The sequence below is a fragment of the Phyllobates terribilis genome, unplaced genomic scaffold (genome assembly GCF_046119375.1).
Source record: "Phyllobates terribilis strain yellow unplaced genomic scaffold, ASM4611937v1 Scaffold_5__5_contigs__length_657084704, whole genome shotgun sequence".
In the NCBI taxonomy this organism is placed as follows: Eukaryota; Metazoa; Chordata; class Amphibia; order Anura; family Dendrobatidae; genus Phyllobates; species Phyllobates terribilis.
In genome coordinates, this window is record NW_027362765.1 from 380,885,600 (window position 1) to 380,911,407 (window position 25,808).

Here is a 25,808-nt window from a genome sequence, read left to right on the forward strand (position 1 = left end):
TTTGTTACATACTTTAACATACTTTAACATACAAATACTTATCACTATGTTTTTCTTTCTCCAACTCGCCTCTAGTTACAGATTTAGTGTTTTTCCAGCATATCTCAGCCTGGTCTAGTAAACCAACATCATTTAAACAACCTTGCTGTTCCTCCAATACTTTCAAGAAACCTTCATCATCAAATCTGCCACCCGGTGGACAACCAGACACAAAACAAAAGCTAGGCATTTTCTTTCTTTCTTTTTCTTTAAAAATAGGAATACAGAACTAGAGTTACAAACCAGTGGGGACTCATACCTTTCACTATGGATTGTATACTCTATACAGCATCTCTACCATGCTCAGTCTGTTTCTTTCTAAACAGATTAATATTTAATACCCATCTTCTGTTTCTTTAAAAAAAGAAAACAGGAATACAGGACTAGAGTGAAAAACCAGCGGGGACTCGAAACCACACACACATTGGCTTTCCACTCTGTCACTCCATGCCTGACTTAGAATCAGACGAAAACCATCAGCCCCTACATCTAGGGGCCGGAACCATATGGGTTTCCTTAGCAATACAAGAGGCTGCTGCTGACAATCACCAACATCTGCTCCACCGGGTGCAATCAACTAATCACTACAATCCAATCCCACGTACAGATGACCAGTGTAATACCAAACACACACTCCCTGTGATGAACCTGTAGCCGCCATCTTGGTAATGATAAATCATATCCAGGGATGGCCACACTTCAGCAGCCCCCACCCTTGGGACCTTCTGTTAAAACGTCAACTAGATAGTTTCCCCCCATCCAGGCTCCTGTAAGATAAGAAGCCTACTTAACACTTGAATGCTAGGAGCTTCAAAGACTTCGAGAGGAAACACAGCCAGCAGGGGGGGGTGCTTCGTCTATCTGTACCTGACCATTTGTCCCATAGGACTAGTTTCTTTGTCTGTCACAAGCATGGAGGCATAAGATATAGAAACATGAAAAGTACACGCATGTTGCGTGGGATGGGCCAATAAAAAAATATCACGGCGTCCCGGAGCCATTGCGCACACAAGCCTCCGCGGTAGACGTTTGTACGTGCTCTGGAAGCCAAGATATAGCGCTGAGCCATTCCTGAGGACCGTATGGTATCATAATTGATATCAAAAGGTCGGTTACGGCGGCCCGAATCCATGGGAACCCCTGGGGGTATCATGAGACCATCCCAGAAGAAGTTATTGGGTTCCATAGAATTTGGGCTTCTGATCGAAGTTAGACCTGAGGGTGGAGACTGAGCCAGCTGACCTCACCAGCAGTGGGCGGGACGGGGCAGGTAAGATAGCAGGACAGACAAGAGACAAGTCAGTCTTGACCCAAGAGTGGTGTGCTGAACATCTGAGCACCAGCTGAGGCCACCAAGGGGAGGAGCAGTTTGACCATGCGGTGGTAGGCCTCAGCCTGTAACAAAGAACCGTGCCTGCGATCGCAGAATCCTCTCCCTGCGTCACAAGAAAATCAAGAAACCGGTAACTGATATGCTGTGGTGATTCTGTGTGTTGTATTCCATTGTTGTATAGTTTAGCCTGACCTTATACCTGTGTATATTTAGTTGTATATCGTGTATCTAGTGTATTATTATAATCAATTACCTCAAGTAATTGTGGGCCTGCCTTTTATTCTGCATAACGAACGCACGTCCGTGTGAGCTCGGCTCAAGCCAAAAACGCTACCCAGGGTTGGTTCCTGACCCGATATAGGCCCATTCACGGACTGGGCGTATATCTAAAATAGGGACTGGTGGCAGCATACCAACTGGGGATTGGGGAAGGCTGGTAGTGACGGTCGGAGGTTCAGATATATATATTCCTGGCGCGGCCAAGGAAGATATATATACCGCCCTCACTACAGAGGGCCCCGATACCCAGTAGGTTACAGGACAGTCTCCCTGGCGACCGCTTATCCTAGGTGCAGTTCCTTGACTGACCTGAGGCTAAGAGGGCGCTAGCGAGTTGTGCTGTGTAGTGACGTTACGGTTTAGTGACGTTGAAGGGATAACACACTACCGTGTTCCCTGCGCTGGTTGCAGCTTCCTGGCACTACTTTCTCTAGGTGCAGTACCTTGACTGACCTGAGAGGTAAGGGGGCGCCAGAGAGCTGCACCCACCGGCCGGCTTTCATCACATTGGTGGCAGAGCGGTGGGATTGCAGAATAATAGTGTTGTGGGACCCCTACTCCCAGGCACTAAAGACTGCCAGTGGGAACTTCCACTGCTGGAGTCTTAAGGTCAGCCCAACGTTAGACGGTCAGGCTAAAAGTATAACAAGGTGTGTGCAAACTCAGGGTTGCAGCGGTGTCGGTTACCAAGATGGCAGACGGCACCAGGAGCAAGACCCTGCAAGAGGCTAATGCTACGGTCCGTGTGGCAGGAGGGGAGGACATTGTTACTCATGGCGAGGAGGAGTCCAGCCCGGGCACCTCAGGGAGCCAGTCCCCAGTATACGGTCCCGCAGTGGGCTGCCCACCACCTACCCAGCCCAGCCTGTCCAGATCACAAGCCCTTTTACAAGCGGCTATGGCAAGTCTCCAGTCTCATGGCGATGCCGTCTACAAAACCCTCCTGGCAGCATCAGAGAAGGCAGCGGAGGAGGAGCGTGCAGAGCGGGCTGCGGAGCGGGCTGCGGAGCGGGCTGCGGAGCGTGAAGCTGCAGAGCGCCGGGAGGCTGCGGAGCGTGAAGCTGCAGAGCGCCGGGAGGTTGCGGAGCGTGCAGAGCGAGCTGCGGAGCGCCAGCACCAACTGGACCTGGCCCAGCGGGGGCTTCCGCTAGAGCAACCAACCCATCAGGAGACCAAGTCGTCCAAAGTCCGAGCTGAGGACTTCCCTCTACTGGAGAAGGATGGGGACCTGGACTCCTTTCTGGTGGCATTTGAACGGACCTGTCTTCAGCACCATCTGGCCCGGGATCAGTGGGCCAGATACCTGACCCCCCGTTTGAGGGGTAAGTCCCTGGATGCCTTGGGGGACTTACCTGCCGGGGAGGTACAGAACTACGACTGCATCAAGCGGGCCCTGATCCGGCAGTACAACCTCACTCCCGAGTCGTACCGCCAGAAGTTCCGGAGCCTGCTGCGTGGCCCCAAGGACACCTGGACCGATCATATGCGGGCGCTGTTGAGAGCCGCAGAGCACTGGACCTCGGGTCTAGCGCTTACTACCCGCCAGGAGGTCCAGGAACTGTTCGTCACGGAGCAGTTCTTGTGGAACTGCCCAGAGGACCTCCGACAGTTCCTCCGTGACCGAAAACCAACAGGGGCTTCTGCTACAGCCGCCCTGGCAGACGAGTATGCCAATAACAGGGCGCCTGAGCTGAAGAAGTCTGCCAGCAGCACCTGGAGAGGGGGTAAGCCCAGTCATGCCCCTGTTTCCCCGGCCCCTAGAACACAAGGGGTGTATCCCCCTGTTGCCCTCTCCAGGCAAGGACCAGACGTAAGACGTTGTCATCTATGCAACAAACCAGGACACTTTAGGGCTGAGTGTCCCCAGCGCCAAAAGACCCCATCCCAGTCCCAGAGAGCGCCCAATGTTTTGTGTGTGGGAGGGGGTGGTGGTAGGTCCCTGGACAACATCCAACCCGTCACCATAGGCCGTTCTGCGGTCATGGGACTGCGGGACACTGGCGCTGAACGAACACTGGTACGGCCTGAGGTGGTGTCCCCCCAGGACTTGGTACCAGGAAAGACTCTTTCCGTCTCCGGGGTTGGAGGCGTGGAGCCGGCACTTCCCGTTGCCATGGTGTATTTGGACTGGGGTGCCGGAAGGGGGATGCGGGAGGTGGGAGTAACGCCAAATATTCCCGCAAATGTTTTATTAGGGACCGACTTGGGGCGTCTAGTATCGCAGTATGTACCCTCTGAACCCCCAAGTTCGGCCCCCCAAGAGTGTATTGATTTGTCTGCTGCTAATGCCAACCATGTTGTATGTAGTGTGTGTCCTGCCGAGGAGGAGGGAGTGAAACCTGAGGGTAACACCTGCACAGACACAACACAAACAGGGTTAGTGAAAGCAGGTGGGGAGTGTGGGGATGCCCGCAGAGGTGCTCAGCCGGCGTGCCGTGACCTCTTGTCCTCCAGTGAGGGAGGGGGCGGGCAGGATTCTGTAGAGGGAAGCTCAGGGATGGAGAGGGGGGCAGCTACCGGCAGTGTGGGGCTCCCAGGGGTATCCAGGCTGCTGAGTATAGGCCCACTGCAGGGGGAGGAACAGGCCATGGGAGGTGGGGGTGTCCCAAGAGAGGAGCCGCCAGGTAAGACCCCAGGGCAGGAGTTCCCCACATCCGAGATGTCCAAAGGCCTAGGAAGCCTGCCTGATCGGGCGGCTTGGTCAGAAACAGAGGGGAAGCAGGCACTACCCACGGTCACAGCGGTCATAGCCGCTGTCACCAGGAGTGGGAGCGCCGGAGCCCAAGGAGCCTTGCAGAGGTCCGACGGCTTCCCCACTTCTGACCAAGTGTCTGCCGGGTCAGACAGCGGCCAGGTGACATGCCCGGAGGGGCTGACAGAGGATGTGGCAGTTTCGTCGATTCTGGCCACATCAAGTCAGGAATTTCAGGCTGCGTTGGAAGCAGACGACAGCCTGAAAGCTCTCAAGGAACAGGCGGCACAGCCTCCCATGGAGTCAGACTGCGAGCGGGTGGTCTGGGACCAGGGACGGCTGTACCGGGTAACGGTCCAGCAGGGTTCACCGGAGGCGTGGCCCAGGGACCGACAGTTAGTGGTACCCTATCCGTTCAGGGCGGAATTGTTGCGGATCGCACACGAGATTCCGATGGCCGGACACCTAGGGATCGCTAAAACCAAGGCCAGGATAGCTCAGCATTTCTACTGGCCTGGGATGGGAGCCGCGGTGGGTGCCTACTGCCGTTCGTGTGACACCTGTCAGAGGGTGGGGAAGGCGGGGCCGCGCCCCAAAGCCCCACTGGTAACTCTGCCAATCATCGAAGAGCCTTTCTCGAGGGTTGCTGTGGATCTTATTGGACCTCTGTCCACTCCCAGCCACTCCGGGAAATGCTTCATACTCACGGTAGTGGACTATGCCACCCGGTACCCGGAAGCGGTAGCTTTGTCGTCCATTCGGGCCGACAAGGTGGCTACCGCCTTACTGGAGATCTTCTCCAGAGTGGGTTTCCCCCAAGAAATGCTCACCGACCGAGGGACCCAGTTCATGTCGCGGCTGATGGAGTCCCTCTGTAAGCAAATGCAGGTGCAACATCTGGTGGCCAGCCCGTATCACCCACAGACTAATGGCCTGTGTGAGCGGTTCAATGGCACCTTAAAGCAGATGCTTAAGATGTTGGTCGACTCCCACGGGAGAGACTGGGAGCGTTACCTCCCACACCTCCTATTTGCTTACCGGGAGGTTCCGCAGGCCTCAACGGGGTTCTCCCCCTTTGAGCTCCTGTACGGGCGACGGGTACGGGGCCCCCTGGCTCTGGTGAAGGAAGCATGGGAAGGGGATTTGGCCACCCCCGAGGTGTCGGTCATCGAGTATGTCGTGCGCCACCGGGACAGGATGATGGCCTTGGCAAAGCTGGTGCAGGACAATATGGCCCAGGCCCAGGCCGACCAGAAGCGGTGGTACGACCAGAATGCTTGTGAGAGGACCTACCAGGTGGGTCAAAAGGTGTGGGTACTGGTCCCCGTACCACAGAACAAGCTTCAGGCAGCCTGGGAAGGTCCCTACTTCGTGCACCAGAAACTCAATGCCGTCACCTATCTGGTCACCCTGGATCACGCCCGTGGAAGGAGGAAGGCCTTCCACGTGAACATGATGAAGGCTCATCATGAGCGGGAAGCGACTGCCCACCCAGTGTGCAACCTTCCCGAGGAAGGAGAGGTAGAAACCCTCCTGGATCTGCTCACCCAAGCCAAGGCGGGTGGGTCCATCGAGGATGTGGGGGTTGGCCACCAGCTCACGGAGGACCAACGGTCCCAGCTGGGGACCACCCTGCACCCCTTCCGGGGGCTGTTCAGCAGCCTGCCCGGAAGGACTGAGATGGCTGTCCACGACGTGGACACTGGCGATCACCCGCCGATCCGGCGTTCAGCATATCGGGTCTCTTTCGAGGTGCAGGGAAACATGCGCCAAGATATAGACGAGATGCTGAAGCTGGGGGTGATCCAGGCATCCAGCAGCGCGTGGGCCTCGCCTGTAGTCCTCGTACCAAAGAAGGACCGAACTACACGGTTCTGCGTGGACTACCGGGGGCTCAACGCTGTAACGGCCACCGATGCGTTCCCCATACCACGCATCGATGACCTGCTCGATCGGATGGCCGGGGCTAAGTACCTGACCATCATGGATCTGAGCCGGGGGTACTGGCAGATTCCTCTGACCCCCGCGGCAAGGGAACGCTCTGCCTTTATCACCCCTTTTGGACTGTACGAGTCCACAGTGATGCCATTCGGCATGAAGAATGCCCCTGCCACTTTTCAGCGGATGGTCAATACGCTGCTTGAGGGACTTGAAGGGTACGCGGCTGCGTACTTGGACGATATTGCAGTCTTCAGTCCCACTTGGGAGGATCACCTAGAGCACCTGCGGCAGGTGCTCGGTCGGATCCACCGGGCAGGCTTGACCATCAAGCCGGAAAAGTGCCAGCTGGGCATGAGTGAGGTCCTCTACCTGGGTCACCGGGTAGGCGGGGGGGTTCTGAAGCCAGAACCGGGGAAAGTGGATGCCATCGCATCCTGGCCCACTCCTAGGACCAAAAAGCAGGTGATGTCCTTCTTGGGGACCGCCGGGTACTATAGGAGGTTCGTCCCACACTATAGCACCCTGGCCAAGCCCCTGACGGACCTCACCAAGAAGAAGCTGCCCGTCGCAGTCGACTGGACAGTCGCCTGCGAGACAGCTTTCGGGGCACTCAAGGCCGCCCTAAGTAGCTCCCTTGTACTGCAAGCTGCCGACTTCGACCGGCCGTTTGTGGTACAGACCGACGCCAGTGACTTTGGCCTCGGTGCTGTGCTAAGTCAGGTCAACACGACAGGCCAGGAACATCCTGTCTTGTACCTGAGCAGGAAGCTACTGCCCCGGGAGGTGGCTTACTCCACGGTGGAAAAAGAATGCCTGGCAATTGTATGGGCCCTGCAGCGTCTGCAGCCCTACTTGTACGGGAGCCATTTCACCGTGGAGACGGACCACAACCCCCTCAGCTGGTTACACACGGTCTCTGGGTCGAATGGCAGGTTGCTACGCTGGAGCCTCGCTCTCCAGCAGTACCACTTCTCCATTCGCCACAGAAGAGGCCGTGACCACGGTAACGCTGACGGGTTATCCCGGCAAGGGGAGGGTGCAGAAGGACGCACGGGGGAACACAGGAATGTGCTACCCCCTCGCGCCCTCGTATAGGGGGAGGTGTGATGAACCTGTAGCCGCCATCTTGGTAATGATAAATCATATCCAGGGATGGCCACACTTCAGCAGCCCCCACCCTTGGGACCTTCTGTTAAAACGTCAACTAGATAGTTTCCCCCCATCCAGGCTCCTGTAAGATAAGAAGCCTACTTAACACTTGAATGCTAGGAGCTTCAAAGACTTCGAGAGGAAACACAGCCAGCAGGGGGGGGTGCTTCGTCTATCTGTACCTGACCATTTGTCCCATAGGACTAGTTTCTTTGTCTGTCACAAGCATGGAGGCATAAGATATAGAAACATGAAAAGTACACGCATGTTGCGTGGGATGGGCCAATAAAAAAATATCACGGCGTCCCGGAGCCATTGCGCACACAAGCCTCCGCGGTAGACGTTTGTACGTGCTCTGGAAGCCAAGATATAGCGCTGAGCCATTCCTGAGGACCGTATGGTATCATAATTGATATCAAAAGGTCGGTTACGGCGGCCCGAATCCATGGGAACCCCTGGGGGTATCATGAGACCATCCCAGAAGAAGTTATTGGGTTCCATAGAATTTGGGCTTCTGATCGAAGTTAGACCTGAGGGTGGAGACTGAGCCAGCTGACCTCACCAGCAGTGGGCGGGACGTTGCAGGTAAGATAGCAGGACAGACAAGAGACAAGTCAGTCTTGACCCAAGAGTGGTGTGCTGAACATCTGAGCACCAGCTGAGGCCACCAAGGGGAGGAGCAGTTTGACCATGCGGTGGTAGGCCTCAGCCTGTAACAAAGAACCGTGCCTGCGATCGCAGAATCCTCTCCCTGCGTCACAAGAAAATCAAGAAACCGGTAACTGATATGCTGTGGTGATTCTGTGTGTTGTATTCCATTGTTGTATAGTTTAGCCTGACCTTATACCTGTGTATATTTAGTTGTATATCGTGTATCTAGTGTATTATTATAATCAATTACCTCAAGTAATTGTGGGCCTGCCTTTTATTCTGCATAACGAACGCACGTCCGTGTGAGCTCGGCTCAAGCCAAAAACGCTACCCAGGGTTGGTTCCTGACCCGATATAGGCCCATTCACGGACTGGGCGTATATCTAAAATAGGGACTGGTGGCAGCATACCAACTGGGGATTGGGGAAGGCTGGTAGTGACGGTCGGAGGTTCAGATATATATATTCCTGGCGCGGCCAAGGAAGATATATATACCGCCCTCACTACAGAGGGCCCCGATACCCAGTAGGTTACAGGACAGTCTCCCTGGCGACCGCTTATCCTAGGTGCAGTTCCTTGACTGACCTGAGGCTAAGAGGGCGCTAGCGAGTTGTGCTGTGTAGTGACGTTACGGTTTAGTGACGTTGAAGGGATAACACACTACCGTGTTCCCTGCGCTGGTTGCAGCTTCCTGGCACTACTTTCTCTAGGTGCAGTACCTTGACTGACCTGAGAGGTAAGGGGGCGCCAGAGAGCTGCACCCACCGGCCGGCTTTCATCACACTCCCCATACAACATACAGCACAGGAATTCAACACAGTACACAAGGTCTCATCAGGGTTCTTTGTCTAACAATAATTGACCCACTTACTATAAATGACCTGCGACTTCTTACCCAACGTGCACTGCAACCCACGAAAACAGAGGGATAAATTCAGGTAGTGTAAGAATAAATTCTCACCAATTGCTGCAGCTGTCCCAAATATCTGTCTGTCTGGGGTACAGCAAATTGGTTGGGTCAGCAATCTTTTGCACTTGTGGGTCCCTGTTTGTTGCGCCAGGTTTTGTTGTCACCACATAATGTGAGACGTTCTGAGACATTGTGCTTGTTACAAATTAAATTGTAAAATTCAAATACGTGCATGGAAGAACTACGACTGATACATTTGAGTATTAGATCTACTTTATTACATTCTCTGGTCCAGATTTATATAGGTTATTAATAGTCATACATGGTAATATAATTGGCTCAGCTTATCTCTACATATGTGCTGACATTAGCATGCATACATCTCATTGGCAAAAGGTAATTCTGTCTACACCCAGCTTTTGGATTTTAGGAATCTCTCACTTTCTAGTTTTGGTTTCTTCCTTATCTCTGAGTCTCTAGACAAAGACATTCCAAAAGACTCCTTATCTCTCACACATACCAACTCAAACTCCATTTTGACAAAAATCAAAATGGAGTCAGGATAGATGAAATTATTCCTGCTCTCACAATCACCAAGCTACGACTTCCCTACTTTGAACACATCATATGAAGAGAGCAATCACTTGAGAAGGACATGATGGTGGGAGAAATAGAAGAAACAAGGCGAAGAGGAAGACAAGCAACCCGATGGCTTGATACAATCAAGACAACGGTGGAGAAGACCCTGGTGGACCTATCTAAACTGCACAAGATCGATCTTCCTACAGAGCGTTCATCTATCAATTCGCCATGGCTGGAGATTAAGCTAAAGACCGTTAGTAATAATAGGCTAATACACTACTGCAGAGCACTAAACCAGAAAAAAGACATTTAACATAGCAAAAGGCATTACACTCAAAGACATGTTTTACAGCAAGTGTTCAAAGGGGGTGCTGACACTTCTTCCACACCTTTACAAGCACACGTAATTTTCACAGAATCATCCACGTCAATGGGCAAGTTTGATCTGTGAATCAGACCAAACTTGGACATGTTTTCTTCTATTATGTCAAATGATTTGATTGTGTGTCTACAAAGAAAAGCCATGTACTTAGGTCCATAGACAATAATGACCATGAGCTCTTTCAGCAAAAACAAACAAACAAGCAGAAAAAAAACAGTCACCCATTGCTGTGATACTACATTTTAGAAACTGAGCTTTCCAGTGATGGCAGAATCAGTGCATTAATGGGGTTATTCTTTTGTGCTTGACCTTTAATTTCACTAATGGTAAATGGTTAATTGATGACAGGATCAACACAAGAACAGACACAAATAACACAGTTGTAGTACCAAGCATGACCACTAGATGCTAGAGCATAAGACATTAGAGAGCAAAAATATTATCTAGCTAATTATTTATTTATTTTACTCACTTATATAGCGCCATTAATTCCACAGCACTTTACAGACATTATCATCACTGTCCCCTATTGGGGCTCACAATCTACATTCCCTATCAGGATGTCTTTGGAAGGAAACAGGAGAAAACCCATGCAAACATGGGAAGAACATACAAACTTCTTACAGATGCTGTCATTGGTGGGATTTGAACCCAGGACCCCAGCACTACAAGGCTGCAGTGCTAACCACTGAGCCACCATGCTGCCCATAATTATAAGGGAAATCGTCAGTAGGAAAAGGTGGAAACATTATCTTCCGGCTCAGTATTTCCCCCTCGATTTTCTGCTGCCCCCAGATGAGACTTTCTGTAACCTTCCACTTTTAATTGTTGAAGCACTTTCATTATCACCTAATGGCTTCAATTCTTCAAAGTGTTTTCACCAGAAATCTGATGCAAAATAGTTTCATAAGTTGCACCATTTTTGCGCAACGAGGTGTTGCACAATAATATTTTGAATTTAGACATTTTCACACCAGTTTTGCTCAGCTCTGACAAAATGGCTGAGCTGGGTGTGGGGTGGAGGAGTGACACTACAGCTCATCTAATTTATGATTAGCTGTGCCATACATTAAGCCAAAAATCTTACAGCACTCCCTGACTGAAGTAAGATTTGAGGGGAGGCATATGGAGGTGCTCACTACCTCTTAGACGAAAGTCTGACTCCAGCAGGCCCCCTCATCAAGACTGGTGAGATAATTGCTGGTTTTGATGAATTGGGGCCAATGTTTCCAAATAAAGAAGATCCGTTGACATTGATAGAAGGAGAAAGGGCAGAGAAATTATCTCCACACGCAGCACATAACCCCCGACATGTCGTCTCCTCAGTGACTTCTGGAGATGCTGCTCCGCAGTTGTATCGGGTTGTTACATTGTGTCATTGTCTTCTCTTCTCTTATTGGATCCACAAGTAACAATCAGTCTCCATGTTGTTTTTTCTACAGTGTATATCCTGATTGCTGGTCTGATAGTGGTGATAATCGGATTATCAGTGGCTCTCATCGTTGTCAAGACTTCTAGTAAGTATCAATATTTAACATCATTTAGCTGAATTAATAGAAATGTGTGGGAGCTTCACTTCAGCATTCACAGAGGCTTTTTTACATGATTGATAAACCCATTGCCGAGATTCATTAAAGGGAATCTGTCATTAGGATGAATCCTCCTCAGCCGTCTATATGGGCATGTAGGTCATAGGAAACTGAATAAAATGATACCTTGATATCTGTGACCCGATTTCTTATTCCAGAGAAATCCACATTTTTCTTATATGTAAATGAGCTGTTAAGATCTATGGGCTGGACATAGATCTCCCTGAGAATCCGCCTCCAGAGATTATTTTAAAGGGAGCGTTACCAATGTGATATGTAATGGATGATCTCTGATCTCCTGATCTCACTGCAGAGCTGTGTGTGATTATCCCTGACATCTGCAGGTTTCTCTCAGCTTCAGCTTCCATCTCACAGGCAGACAGAGGTGCAATATTGTTGCTATACAGCAGAGCTCGGAGAGCTGCAAAATATGTGTTTGCAAGAAGATAAATATAAATTCTCCTGTTCTGTGTTACTTACATGCCCATAGGCGGATTATAATGAGGGCAATCTGGGCTACCGCCCGGGGGCCCGTGGCCATATTGCCCTCATCATAATATTTTTTGTACCACCATCGGCAGCACTTATCACCAACAGGGAATGCTCTTGTTGCTCCTTTGCCTTCAATAGAGAGACATGGAGTAACTGCATGCAGGAAGCCAACATCGCCTTCTCTGTGATGCAGCCGGCGCTACGACGTTATCACAATGGCTCCGTCATTCCACATGTATGTGTGGCGCCCTGCTGCGCACTGGTGCCACAGAACCCAGAAGGGTGCATGGATGGACTTCTCCACAAGAGGCCCTCACACATTCACACACCTCCACCTTCCACCTCATACCAGCAGAGGTATAGGGAAGGTGGAGCCAGGCAGCTCAGATTAGTGAGAGAGTGTGCTCAGTGAGAGAGTAGCACACAGACTGCTGTGTGAGGCAAGTCTAGGCCTCCAGCACGCACTGAAGCCTAGTGAGGGCCCTGAGTGTGGCCGAAGGCGAGAGGAGAAGGAAGAAGTAACAAGGGGGCAGAGGAGCATGCCAGGCTCACCCTGAGATAAATACCGGACACCGGGTCCATGCCTACGGGGTCCCTTAATACCCAGTAGGGACCACGGAATCCCTGAGGTCTACAGGTCCCAGGTTACCAAACGCTGACTGCATTACCAGGGCTAGGAGTCACGGAGGCCCCAGCGACCAGGGAGAGTGATCTTCATGAGAAGACCCTACCACCAGGTCAGCAGGTGCAAAGGAGAGAGAGACAGTAACCACGCTAGGCCTAGCTCCAGGCAGGTCAGAAGCTTAGGAACAAAGCCACGGATCAGGAGGCCCTACACCCGCTCACTGGGGAGCAAGTCCAAAAGTGCGCCCTTCGCCCGGAGTACCCTGGACCGTGCCTGCACCATCACCAGTAAAGGTACTGAAGCTTACCCCCGTGTGAGTGTCCGTCTTTCCTCCGGGATCGTCCTGCCGTCTCTCCCCCTGCACCACCATCCATTACATCCCATGCTGCCCTGAGACCCTCTCCACCTGTGGGGAGCCGTTCCATCACAAGCTGCCCTACCATCTGCCTCAGAGGACTGCTCCGCAGCGGCGGCCCCCTTTAGCCGCATTCCACCTGTGGCGTCACAAACTTTCCAAATTTCCTATAAATAATCCCCCTTTTCATTGACCGCCCTGGGTCACGGACCGGGCCAGCCACCGTGATATCCCTCATACCGGCATCCATAGGACCGGCTGCCGAGTACCCCACGGCCCAGGGGGCGCGTCATATGCACTGGCAAGAAGAGGAAGGATGGAGAGGAACAGGGGATCGCCAGGTGGGGTAAGGGATTTTTTTTTCTTTAAAGTGAATGACCCGGGGTGGGAGAAAGAGCAGGGAGTAAGATAATGAATTGGGGGTGGAAAGGTGGTAGAGAGAGCAAAAGGTATTATACTGAATAGAGGGAGGGGGAAACTGTGCTGCCATATCAATTTATATTTTGGAATGGAGTTTGCTCAATGGCTAATTATACATTTATGGCGGGTGCATGACTGTAGTTTGTGATGCAGGGTGATATTCTTTTTTCAAGAAAAAATGTAATATACTGTATATACATACAGTATATATATATATATGCATATGTGACCTTTTGATTTTCAGGGGCAGAGTCAGTATGGCAAACTCTGCAGTGGCCACATCACGGCATTAGGACTTCGTCAAGAAGGTTTTGACAAGATGGAGAAGAAACAAAGTAAATGGCTGCAATCAGATGAGTCAACAGCAGTAAATTACTGGCTGCAAATATTGATTCTGTATCTGCATCTTGCAAAGGTCTCTGTCAACACGGATGACCGGAGGCACTAAACTACTGCTGATTGGTAAACCATTAGCGATCTGCGGTAGTGTGGCGCCCCTCACGGTTCGGTCGCCACAGAGGTAATGCACCTGATCCAGAGGTGTGGTATCCCACTCTCAGGTAAGGATGGAGTACTGCCCGGGACCCCAACACCTGCATTCAAGACTCCAGGCCGGCTGGTAGGGCATTATGCACTTCTTTTGCTGCCCCGTCCCTGACTGGAGTGGGGGGAACCATGTAGTGGGTGTGGATGGAGGACGCAGACCAGGGGAGCACTTGAGTAGGAGGAGTATATAAGAGGGGGCCATCTTAGTTAACAGGGAGAAGGAAGTCAGTGAGTGAGAGGAGAAGTGTGGGAGCAGGGGCTCTACAGGAGCTCTGCTCCGGACTGGGCCAAGTGAGTGAGGCCCAGGAGAGGAGAAAAGGAGAGGGGAGCAGAGGAGAAAGGCTCTGGGAACTGGAAGGGATCCCAGGGGTACGGAATGAGCAGGAAGCCACCCGTACACCTGAATCTGCCAGGTGTCAGAGGGATCAGGCCGCAAGAAGGGAACCGGTCCCTGGACTGACCGAGTTACTCCAGGTCTCGGCCAGAAAACTGGAGGCTTCTGCACTTCCAAAGTGCAGTTGCCACATCCTCACCTAAGCCACCAAAAAGGGCACAGAGCAAGGTCCGGGAACTCCAAGTTGCCCAGAGGGATCTCAAGGTACCTGATCGGGACTTTGTGTGGCAGGGCGCAGGGCAGGAGGGAGAGATCCAGCGCGGGAAGTCGGTCAAGAAAGGAACATAAAGTGAGGGGTCCCGTTAAGTGCTCTTGAGTTACTTGGGAAAGTGCTGAACCCCTGCCTGGTAAACACAGCGCGACTTGGGAAACGGTCACCTGTATGGTGCACCTGAAGAACCTAAATAACTGTGAGTAAACTCGGATGACTGCACCCCACTGTCTCTGTCAGTTATTTCTACCACGTTATCGCTCCTGCACTACAATGCCCAGCATCACCATCCGCACCTACACTGCCTGGGGCTTTACTCTGCCTGTGGAGAGCCGCACCAACCCAGCTGCCCTAACAACTGCCCCAGAGGTCTGTCGCAGCGCTGGTACTCATTACCAGAAACCACAGGTGGCGTCACGAGACAAAACTGTTATCCGTCCCATCAAGTGACAAGCCCCTTTTAAAGAGTCACATCCTATAAAGAAGGTAAAGGCCCGGGTACCGAGTTTTCCCCATATTCCCCTGGGCGAGTCAGTTGTTTAATAGTCTGTTTACACAGACAAACCGCAATAAACAATGCATACTGAGCGATCTGTTATAGATTGTTCATTGCACATGGGCTGCCATTATTCTCAGCAGGGCAAGTCTTGCTTACGGGGGAGGATGACTGCAGAGAATGATGATCTTTTGTGCTGCGCAAAAAATCATTTTACCCAATGAAGAAGCAGTTTGCTAAAACATTGGGTGATCAGCAGCTTGTTTACCCTTTAAAAATATATCTTAAGAACACTTGTTCAACAATTTCTTTCTGTGTAAATGCAGCTAAATTTGCAGAGAATTGATGGGAATAATACCCTTGTTTGCAAAAGAAACTCCCTTAGCTTATGCAGACGTCCGATTATATCAGACAAATGCTATTTGTGTTTTTCACGGATAGCACTCGTACCCATGATATTTTATGGGGCCATTTGCATGTTCGATTTTTTTCCTCTGACTCAGTGGCTGTGGAAAAAAATGGGTCACATGTTTGATATTGATCCAAGTGTCAAATCAATATCGGCAGTGCAAGTCTATGAATCCATGGAAAACATAGGATAAAACTCGGATGACAACTGAGTGCGGTCCGATTTTCACACACTGACAGAGATGTAGAAACTTTTTTTCCTCTCCATCTCCGAAAAAAACTGATGCCACTCTGATCAATGTCTTATCAGAATAATTGGACCGTTTTTCTCAGGTGGAGAGAAAACAGTCATGTCATGTGCACCTACCTTTATTATGTAAAGCGCCATTCCTTAGCATACAGTGTTTCCTTTTGTTATGTTCAACTCTGTCCAATATTCCATAGCATCCCCTCTTGTTATGTGCAGGTCTGCACTAAAAGGAAAAAATTCTGTCAGTCTCCTTACATCTGCAGATGTGCATCGGATCACCTGTATGTTTAGCATGTGACCCTATCACATCACCCCCCAAATATTTCATGTGACATGCCACATGATTCTGGGGGGCCCACGCACCCTGACTAACCTTAGCCTTTCAATTATAATAAGCCCATGTCTGGCCCATAGATCTTAACAGCTCATTTACATGTAAGAAAAATGTGGATTTCTTTCTGATCACAGATAGCAAGGTAACATTTTATTCAGTTTCTATGATCTAACGCCCATTTAGATGGCTTAGGAGGGTTCATTCTGCAGACAGATTCCTTTTTAGGAAAGAGGTGCAAAAAATCTGTCTCAAATTATACATAAAAAATTGTTGTCCTCTCTGCGCATCAGAATTCTAATGTACTTTAGACACTTTCTGCCTCCATTAAACAGTTTCCAAATGTGTCTAGAAAAGGCAATAACCAAAACTGAACCTGAAACCTCATCACCAGTGGCGTAGCTACCGGGGGGGGAAGGTAGAGGGGGCGTCATCACTTGGCGCCCGGCCCGCTGTTCTGAAGATGGGTGCGGGCCGGGCGCTCAGAGCAGCGGAGGAACCAGGAGGAGAGAGAGGTGAGTATTGTGCTTATTTATTTATTTTTTCCTTTAGGGGTTGGGGTGCAGGATTATGCTACAGACTGCCTATGGGGGGTGGGGGATTATGCTACAGACTGCCTATGGGGGGATTATGCTACAGACTGCCTATGGGGGGTGGGGGGTTTTGCTACAGACTGCCTATGGGGGGTGGGGAGATTATGCTACAGACTGCCTATGGGAGGTGATGGGATTATGCTACAGACTGCCTATGGGGGGTGGGGGATGATGCTACAGACTGCCTATGGGGGGTGGAGGATTATGCTAAAGATTGCCTATGGGGGGTGGGGGGATTATGCTACAGACTGCCTATGGGGGGGTGGGGGATGATGCTACAGACTGCCTATGGAGGTGGGGGATTATGCTACAGATTGCCTATGGGGGGGTGGGGGGATTATGTTACAGACTGCCTATGTGGGGTGTGGGGATTATGCTACAGACTGCCTATGGGGGGTGGGGGGATTATGCTACAGACTGCCTATGTGGGGTGGGGGGATTATGCTACAGACTGCCTATGGGGGGTGGGGGGATTATGCTACAGACTGCCTATGGGAGGTGATGGGATTATGCTACAGGCTGCCTATGGGGTGGGGGGGTGGGGGATGATGCTACAGACTGCCTATGGGGGGTGGGGGATTATGCTACAGATTCCCTATGGGGGGTTGGGCGATTATGCTACAGACTGCCTATGTGGGGTGGGGGCATTATGCTACAGACTGCCTATGGGGGTGGGGGGATTATGCTGCAGAATGCCTATGTGGGGTGGGGGGATTATGCTACAGACTGCCTATGGGGGGATTATGCTGCAGACTGCCTATGAGGGGGATTATGCTACAGACTGCTCATGGGGGGTGGAGGGATTATGCTATAGACTGCCTATGGGGGGTGGGGGGGTTATGTTACAGACTGCCTATGGGGGGGGATTATGCTACAGACTGCCTATGTGGGGTGGGGGGATTATGCTACAGACTGCCTATGGGGGTGGGGGGGATTATGCTACAGAATGCCTATATGGGGTGGGGGGATTATGCTACAGACTGCCTATGGGGGGTGGAGGGATTATGCTACAGACTGCTCATGGGGGGTGGAGGGATTATGCTATAGACTGCCTATGGGGGGTGGGGGGGTTATGTTACAGACTGCCTATGGGGGATTATGCTACAGACTCTGCCTATAAGGGGTCATTATACTATAGACTCTTCCTACGAGGAGGGGGGGAGCATTATACTACAGACTCTGCCTATGGTGGGGTGCATTATACGATATTGAGGACTATCTGGCACATTATACTATATGTAGGCTATTTATACAGTGTGGGGATTACAGTTAGGGTCATACAGTGTGGGAGATTATGTGGGGTCTTTGTATAGTGTGGGGGCCATCATACAGTGTGGGAGATAATGTGGGGTCTTTGCACAGTGTGGGGGCCATCATACAGTGTGGGAGATAATGTGGGGTCTTTGCACAGAGTGGGGGCCATCATACAGTGTTGGAGATAATGTGGGGTCTTTGCATAGTGTGGGGGCCATCTTACAGTGTGCAAGATAATGTGGGGTCTTTGTACAGTGTGGGGGCCATCATATAGTGTTGGAGCCATCAGATTGGAGGGACTACTAAGGGACCAGTATACTGTGTGTGGGGGATACTATACAGTGAGGGGGAATTATAATATGTATAGGAGAGCATCATACTGTGTAGAGGGGAGCTGTACATGGGGGCAGATTCAGGACATTATTAAATGTAAATTTGGCACTTATCGTTATAGAGGAACTCAGGTTATTGTGACTGTCAGAGGGGCACACAGAGGGCACTATTACTTTCTAGGGGGCAAAATGTGGGCACTGTTTTCTAGGGCACTTGCACACAGCATTACTATATTCTAGAGGTTTTTTTTACCATCTAGAGCAGGGGTTCTCAAACTTTTTAAACAGGGGGCCAGTTCACGGTCCCTCAGACCATTGGAGGGCTGGAATATAGTTTTTTTTTAAAAACTATGAACAAATTCCTATGCACACTGCACATATCATATTTTGAAGTAATAAAACAATACAGGAACAAATACAATATTTAAAATGAAGAACAAGTAAAGTTAAATCAACAAACTTACCGGTATTTCAATAGGCAGGTAAATGTCCCCAATAGGCTGCATAGGTCCCCAATAGGCAGGTAAATGTCCCCGATAGGCAGCATAGGTCCTCAATAGGCAGGCTGTTCCCCTCTTATAATGCCCTTTGCAGGCTGTTCCCCCCTTATAATACCCCATGCAGGATGTCACCCCCAATATAATGCCCCATGCAGGATGTCACCCCCCAATATAATGCCCCATGCAGGATATCACCCCCCATATAATGCCCCATGCAGGATGTCACCCCCCATATAATGCCCCATGCAGGATGTCACCCCCCATATAATGCCCCATGCAGGATGTCACTCTCCCCCATATAATGCCCCATGCAGGCTGTGCCCCCATATAATGCCCCATGCAGGATGTCACCCCCCCATATAATGCCCCATGCAGGATGTCACTCCCCCCATATAATGCCCCATGCAGGCTGTGCGCCCATATAATGCCCCATGCAGGATATTACTCCCCCCCATATAATGCCCCATTCAGGATGTCCCTTTCTCCCACCATATAATGCCGCATGCAGGATATCACTCCCCTGTCTTTATAATGCCCCATGCAGGATGTCACCCCCCATATAATGCCCATGCAGGATGTCACCCCCCCTTATAATGCCCCATGCAGGATATCACTCCCCCCCCCATATAATGCCCCATGCAGGCTGTCACCCCCCCATATAATGCCCCATGCAGGCTGTCACCCCCCCATATAATGCCCCATGCACAATGTCCCTTCCCCCCATATAATGCCCCATGCAGGATGTTACTCCCCCCCATATAATGCCCCATTCAGGATGTCCCTTTCTCCCACCATGTAATGCCCCATGCAGGATATCACTCCCCTGTCTTTATAATGCCCCATGCAGGATGTCACCCCCCCATATAATGCCTATGCAGGATGTCACCCCCCCCCTTATAATGCCCCATGCAGGATATCACTCACCCCCTATATAATGCCCCATGCAGGCTGTCACCCCCCCATATAATGCCCCATGCACAATGTCCCTTTCCCCCCCATATAATGCCCCATGCAGGATGTCACTCCCCCATATAATGCCCCATGCACAATGTCCCTTTCCCCCCCATATAATGCCCCATGCAGGATGTCACTCCCCCATGTAATGCCCCATGCAGCATGTCATCCCCCCATATAATGCACCATGCAGCATGTCACCCCCCCACATAATGCCCCATGCAGCATATCACCCCTCCATATAATGCCCCAAGCCTCCATACATAAAAAAAAAAAAATCAAATACTCACCTCACTCCTCCTCACCTGCTGCTGCTGCTCTGGACTCCAGGCGTCGCCGGCGTTGTCCCTCTCTGCGCTGCCTGTGACTGCTCAGGGGAGGGGGCGGTGGAAAGAAGTCACCGCACCCTCTGACCTGAGACGTCACAGGGAGCGCACAGCAGGAAGACAGCGGATCTGTGGAGGCATGGGGAGAGGTAAGTATCGCTCTCCTCCACCCATAGTCCTGCGGGCCGGATAAAAATCCTCAGCGGGCCGCATGCAGACCTGAGACTCTGAGTCATTGCTGTAGAAGTTGTCGTGTCGGTCTGGGCCAGATGGAAAAGATGGGAAAAGTGAACAATTTAATCAGAATGTCACCTGTAGGTTACTATATATAACTGTAAAGTGATCTCTTATATGTTCTGAAGGACTGATATCTATCAATATATGTCACCATATGGCGGTATTATCAGTGCTGGTCTTTGTATAGAGATTATTTTCAGTAACAGCGTGGTCATCTGCTGAGGTTCTCCTACATCCACTATCTGGGTGCACCACTATTTTTGTAATCAGGGTTACCTGGTTAGGGGCCCACTCAAAAATTTCGCCCGCACTGAACCAAAATCCTAACTACGCCTCTGCTCATCACTATAAATACATGTGCATGTTGTTCATCAACCTCGAGTCCCAAAGACAAATGAAGGCAGAACCTACACATACTCTAGTTGTACACAAATAATAATATACATTAAAGTCATATAATCCAATAACTAACCAAATATGAAAAGTGTAGGAGTCAATAGCAATCATTTACCATTAGACATATTTGCCAAACTCCACACTGTACAGTGTCTCATAACGTTTCCTGTGCTGCTTTGTGCTGAAACAGTGTTCATCTTGGTCTGTATCAGGGGTAAACCACAGGCTCGCTGGCCATTTATGGACAGATTCCCGGGGTCCACAGCACTCTCATTTCATCTTGTTTTGCAAGCTAGATGGCGTGTGCAATGAAAGATTACATTCTCACACTGTCCAGTGCCAGTATCCGGACATGCTTTGTGAGCAGAGTTAGCTTTTGATGCGCTCCCATCCCACAGAGAAAGACAGCAGCGGCTGCGTCTCCTGTGATGTCTATACCGCAGCCCCATATCTCCTGTAATGTCTAACAGCCCCGTGTCTCCTCAGATAACTAAACGTCATCCCCCATGTCTCCTGTGATGTATATTTTCCAGTCCCAGGGTACGCTAGTTAATATACTCCAGTGTCTCCTATGTGATGTATATACAGCAGTCTTGTTGTCTCCTATGTGATGTATATACAGCAGTCTCAGTGCCTCCTCTGTGTTGTATGTACAGCAGTCTCTGTGTTTCCTATGTGACGTATACAGCTCTGTCTTTGTCTCCTAATGTGAAGAGTATATGGCAGTCTCAGTGTCTCCTATGTAATGTCTATACCGCAGCCCCTTTTCTCCTGTCATGACTACAGTGCATCCCCCATGTCTGCTATGATGTATATAATCCAGTCCCAGGGTACGTTAGTTAATATACTCCAGCTTCGGTGTCTCCTATGTGATATATATACAACAGTCTTGGTGTCTCCTATATGATGTATATATAGCAGTCTCGTTGTCTCCTATAAGATGTACAGTACAGACCAGAAGTTTGGACACACCTTCTCATTTAAAGATTTTTCTGTATTTTCATGACTATGAAAATTGTACATTCACACTGAAGGCATCAAAACTATGAATTAACACATGTGGAATTATATACTTAACAAAAAAGTGTGAAACAACTGAAAATATGTCTTATATTCTAGGTTCTTTAAAGTAGCCACCTTTTGCTTTGATGACTGCTTTACACACTCTTGGCATTCTCTTGATGAGCTTCAAGAGGTAGTCACCGGAAATGGTCTTCCAACAATCTTGAAGGAGTTCCCAGAGATGCTTAGCACTTGTTGGCCCTTTTGCCTTCACTCTGCGGTCCAGCTCACCCCAAACCATCTCGATTGGGTTCAGGTCTGGTGACTGTGCAGGCCAGGTCATCTGGCGTAGCACCCCATCACTCTTCTTCTTGGTCAAATAGCCCTTCACAGCCTGGAGGTGTGTTTGGGGTCATTGTCCTGTTGAAAAATAAATGATGGTCCAACTAAACACAAACCGGATGGAATAGCATGCCGCTGCAAGATACTGTGGTAGCCATGCTGGTTCAGTATGCCTTCAATTTTGAATAAATCCCCAACAGTGTCACCAGCAAAGGACCCCCACACCATCACACCTCCTCCTCCATGCTTCACGGTGGGAACCAGGCATGTAGAGTCCATCCGTTCACCTTTTCTGCGTCGCACAAAGACACGGTGGTTGGAGCCAAAGGTCTCAAATTTGGACCCATCAGACCAAGGCACAGATTTCCACTGGTCTAATGTCCATTCCTTGTGTTCTTTAGCCCAAACAAGTCTCTTCTGCTTGTTGCCTGTCCTTAGCAGTGGTTTCCTAGCAGCTATTTTACCATGAAGGCCTGCTGCACAAAGTCTCCTCTTAACAGTTGTTGAAAAGATGTGTCTGCTGCTAGAACTCTGTGTGGCATTGACCTGGTCTCTAATCTGAGCTGCTGTTAACCTGCGATTTCTGAGGCTGACGACTCGGATAAACTTATTCTCAGAAGCAGAGGTGACTCTTGGTCTTCCTTTCCTGGGGCGGTCCTCATGTGAGCCAGTTTCTTTGTAGCGCTTGATGGTTTTTGCAACTGCACTTGGGGACACTTTCAAAGTTTGCCCAATTTTTCGGACTGACTGACCTTCATTTCTTAAAGTAATGATGGCCACTCGATTTTCTATACTTACCTGCTTTTTTCTTGCCATAATACAAATTCTAACAGTCTTTTCAATAGGACTATCAGCTGTGTATCCACCTGACTTCTGCACAACACAACTGATGGTCCCAACCCCATTTATAAGGCAAGAAATCCCACTTATTAAACCTGACAGGGCACACCTGTGAAGTGAAAACCATTTCCGGTGACTACCTCTTGAAGCTCATCAAGAGAATGCCAAAAGTGTGCAAAGCAGTTATCAAAGCAAAAGGTGGCTACTTTGAAGAACCTAGAATATAAGACATATTTTCAGTTGTTTCACACTTTTTTGTTAAGTATATAATTCTACATGTGTTAATTCATGGTTTTGATGCCTTCAGTGTGAATGTACAATTTTCAAAGTCATGAAAATACAGAAAAATCTTTAAATGAGAAGGTGTGTCCAAACTTTTGGTCTGTACTGTATATACAGCAGTCTTGGAATCTCCTATGTGATGTCTATACCACAGCCCCATTTCTCCTGTCATGACTACACTGCATCTGCCATGTCTTCTATGATGTATATACTCCAGTCCTAGGGTACGCTAGTTAATATACTCCAGCTCCGGTGTCTCCTATGTGATGTATATACAACAGTCTTGGTGTCTCCTATGTAATGTGTATATATAGAAGTCTCGTTGTCTCCTATGTGATGTATATACAGCAGTCTCAGTATCTCCTATGTGTTGTATATACAGCAGTCTCAGTATCTCCTATGTGATGTATATACAGCAGTCTCAGTATCTCCTATGTGTTGTATATACAGCAGTCTCAGTATCTCCTATGTGATGCATATGCAGCAGTCTCTGTCTCTTATGTGATGTATACAGCTCTCTCCTATGTGATGTGTATATGGCAGTCTCTGTGTCTCCTATGTGATGTATATACAGGAGTCTCAGTGTCTCCTATGTGATGTATATACAGCCGTCTCAGTGTCTCCTATTTGTTGTATATACAGCAGTCTTGGTGTCTCCTGGGTGTTGTGTATATACAGCAGTCTAGGTGTCTCCTATGTACTGTACACAGCTCTCTTTGTGCCTCCTATGTGAAGTGTATATGGCAGTCCCAGTGTCTCCTATTTATTTATTTATTTTACTCATTTATATAGCGCCATTAATTCCACAGCTCTTTACAGACATTATCGTCGCTGTCCCCATGGGGCTCACAATCTAAATTCCCTATCAGTATGTCTTTTTGGAGTGTGGGAGGAAACCGGAGAAAACCCACGCAAACACAGGGAGAACATATAAACTTCTTACAGATGTTGTACTTGGTGGGAAATCGAACCGAGAGACCCCAGCGTTATTTGATGTGTACAGCTATTTGTGTCTCCTAAGTGATGTATAAACAGCAGTCTGTGTCTCCTATGTGATATGTATTCAGCAGTTTGTGTCTGCTATGTGATGCATATACAGCAGCCCCAGTGTCTCCTTTGAAATGTATATACTGCAGACCTTCCACTGCTTTAGTTCTATAAATGTAACGTGAGCAGTGATGAATTTCCCATTGTGAGTAGACGTGTAGTGTAATATTCATCTGTGTTTGATGCGACTTACTGCTGCAAGTTCTTTACAAAACTTATCATCGCAAAGAATCCACTGCGCTCCAGATGGACGCAAACCTGGGAAAGCAGTTGCAAATAGCAACATCATCCATATTATCTAACGTCACATCCGCACCAAAGAGAAGCAGCGTCAGCCGTCACATTAGGGGGGAAGATAATTAAATGTTTGACAAAATCTAGCAGCATGATTTTCAAGTTGAAAATTTTGTACGGCCCCCAAATGATGGTGTAAATATCCAAATGGCCCCTGGCAGAAAAAAAGATTCCCCATTTCTGGTCTATATAGTAATGATAATTCCCAAGTCAAATAACTGGAACATGTCCGATGATCTCGCCTGCCATCCTTCTCCATCGCTGGCGTCCTAAGAATCTTACTGCACATGTTTACACATTACAATAGTTACAGAGACGACAGCGATAGAAGAGATAGGCATGTGCAATATTCTGGCACATCGATGAATGGCTTAAACACTGAAGGAAAAATTATCAGAAAAAAAGCTACTATCTACTATATAATTGTCTTATCCTCTCTGTCTGTCTGTCTATCTGTCTGTCTATCTGTCTGTCTGTCCTGGAAATCCCGCGTTGCTCATTGGTCCGGCAGCGGCCAATCAGCGCCGCGGGATTTCTGAAGAAAGATGGCGGCCGGTAGCGGCTCATCTGGCGAACGGAGGTCAGCGGCGATGCAGTGGGGAGATGAGCGGCGCTAGCAGCACAACTACCCCGACCGGCGCCGCTGAACTCCATGCGGCTAACGTCGGAAGATCAGTGGCTTGGCCCGCTGATCTCCCGACAGCAAGTGTGAACGGAGAACCGGGGAGCGGCGCCGCCAGTCGGGATGCTTCTGCTGCGAGCAGCCGCTCCCTGGTCCTCGCTAATACGGAGCCGCACAAGCAGCGCCGCTCCTGGGCCCACACTAATACAACGCTGATTGGTCGTGGTGGCTGGCCGCGACCAATCAGCGAGATGGGCAGCAAATTTAAACGCCGCTCTGCTGATTGGTCGCGGCCGGCCACCGCGACCAATCGGCAAGATGGCCGGCAAATATAAACGCCGCTCTGCTGATTGGTCGCGGTGGCCGGCCGCGACCAATGATCGAGATGGGTGGCAAATTTAAACGCCGCTCTGCTGATTAATCGCGGCCGGCCACCGCGACCAATCAGCGAGATGGGCGGCAAATTTAAACGCCGCTGTGCTGATTGGTCGCGGCCGGCCACCGCGACCAATCAGCGAGATGACCGGCAAATTTAAACGCCGCTCTGCTGATTAATCGCGGCCGGCCACCGTGACCAATCAGCGAGATGGGCGGCAAATTTAAACGCCGCTCTGCTGATTGGTCGCAGCCGGCCACCGCGACCAATCAGCGATATCGGCAGCAAATTTAAACGCCGCTCTGCTGATTGGTCGCGGTCGCCGGGACGAGATGT

The 25,808-nt window shown here is 49.8% G+C and overlaps 1 protein-coding gene across 1 annotated transcript in view; it reads left to right on the forward strand.

Moving 5' to 3' along the window:
* The window catches only part of LOC141273286 (C-type lectin domain family 2 member D-like), a 166,183-nt gene that overhangs the window by 32,101 nt on the left and 108,274 nt on the right, over positions 1-25,808 (forward strand). Inside the window, exon 3 of the mRNA XM_073684910.1 lies at positions 11,401-11,475. Within this exon, the coding sequence (XP_073541011.1) occupies positions 11,401-11,475 (75 nt within the window). The remainder of the gene's footprint in view (positions 1-11,400; positions 11,476-25,808) is intronic.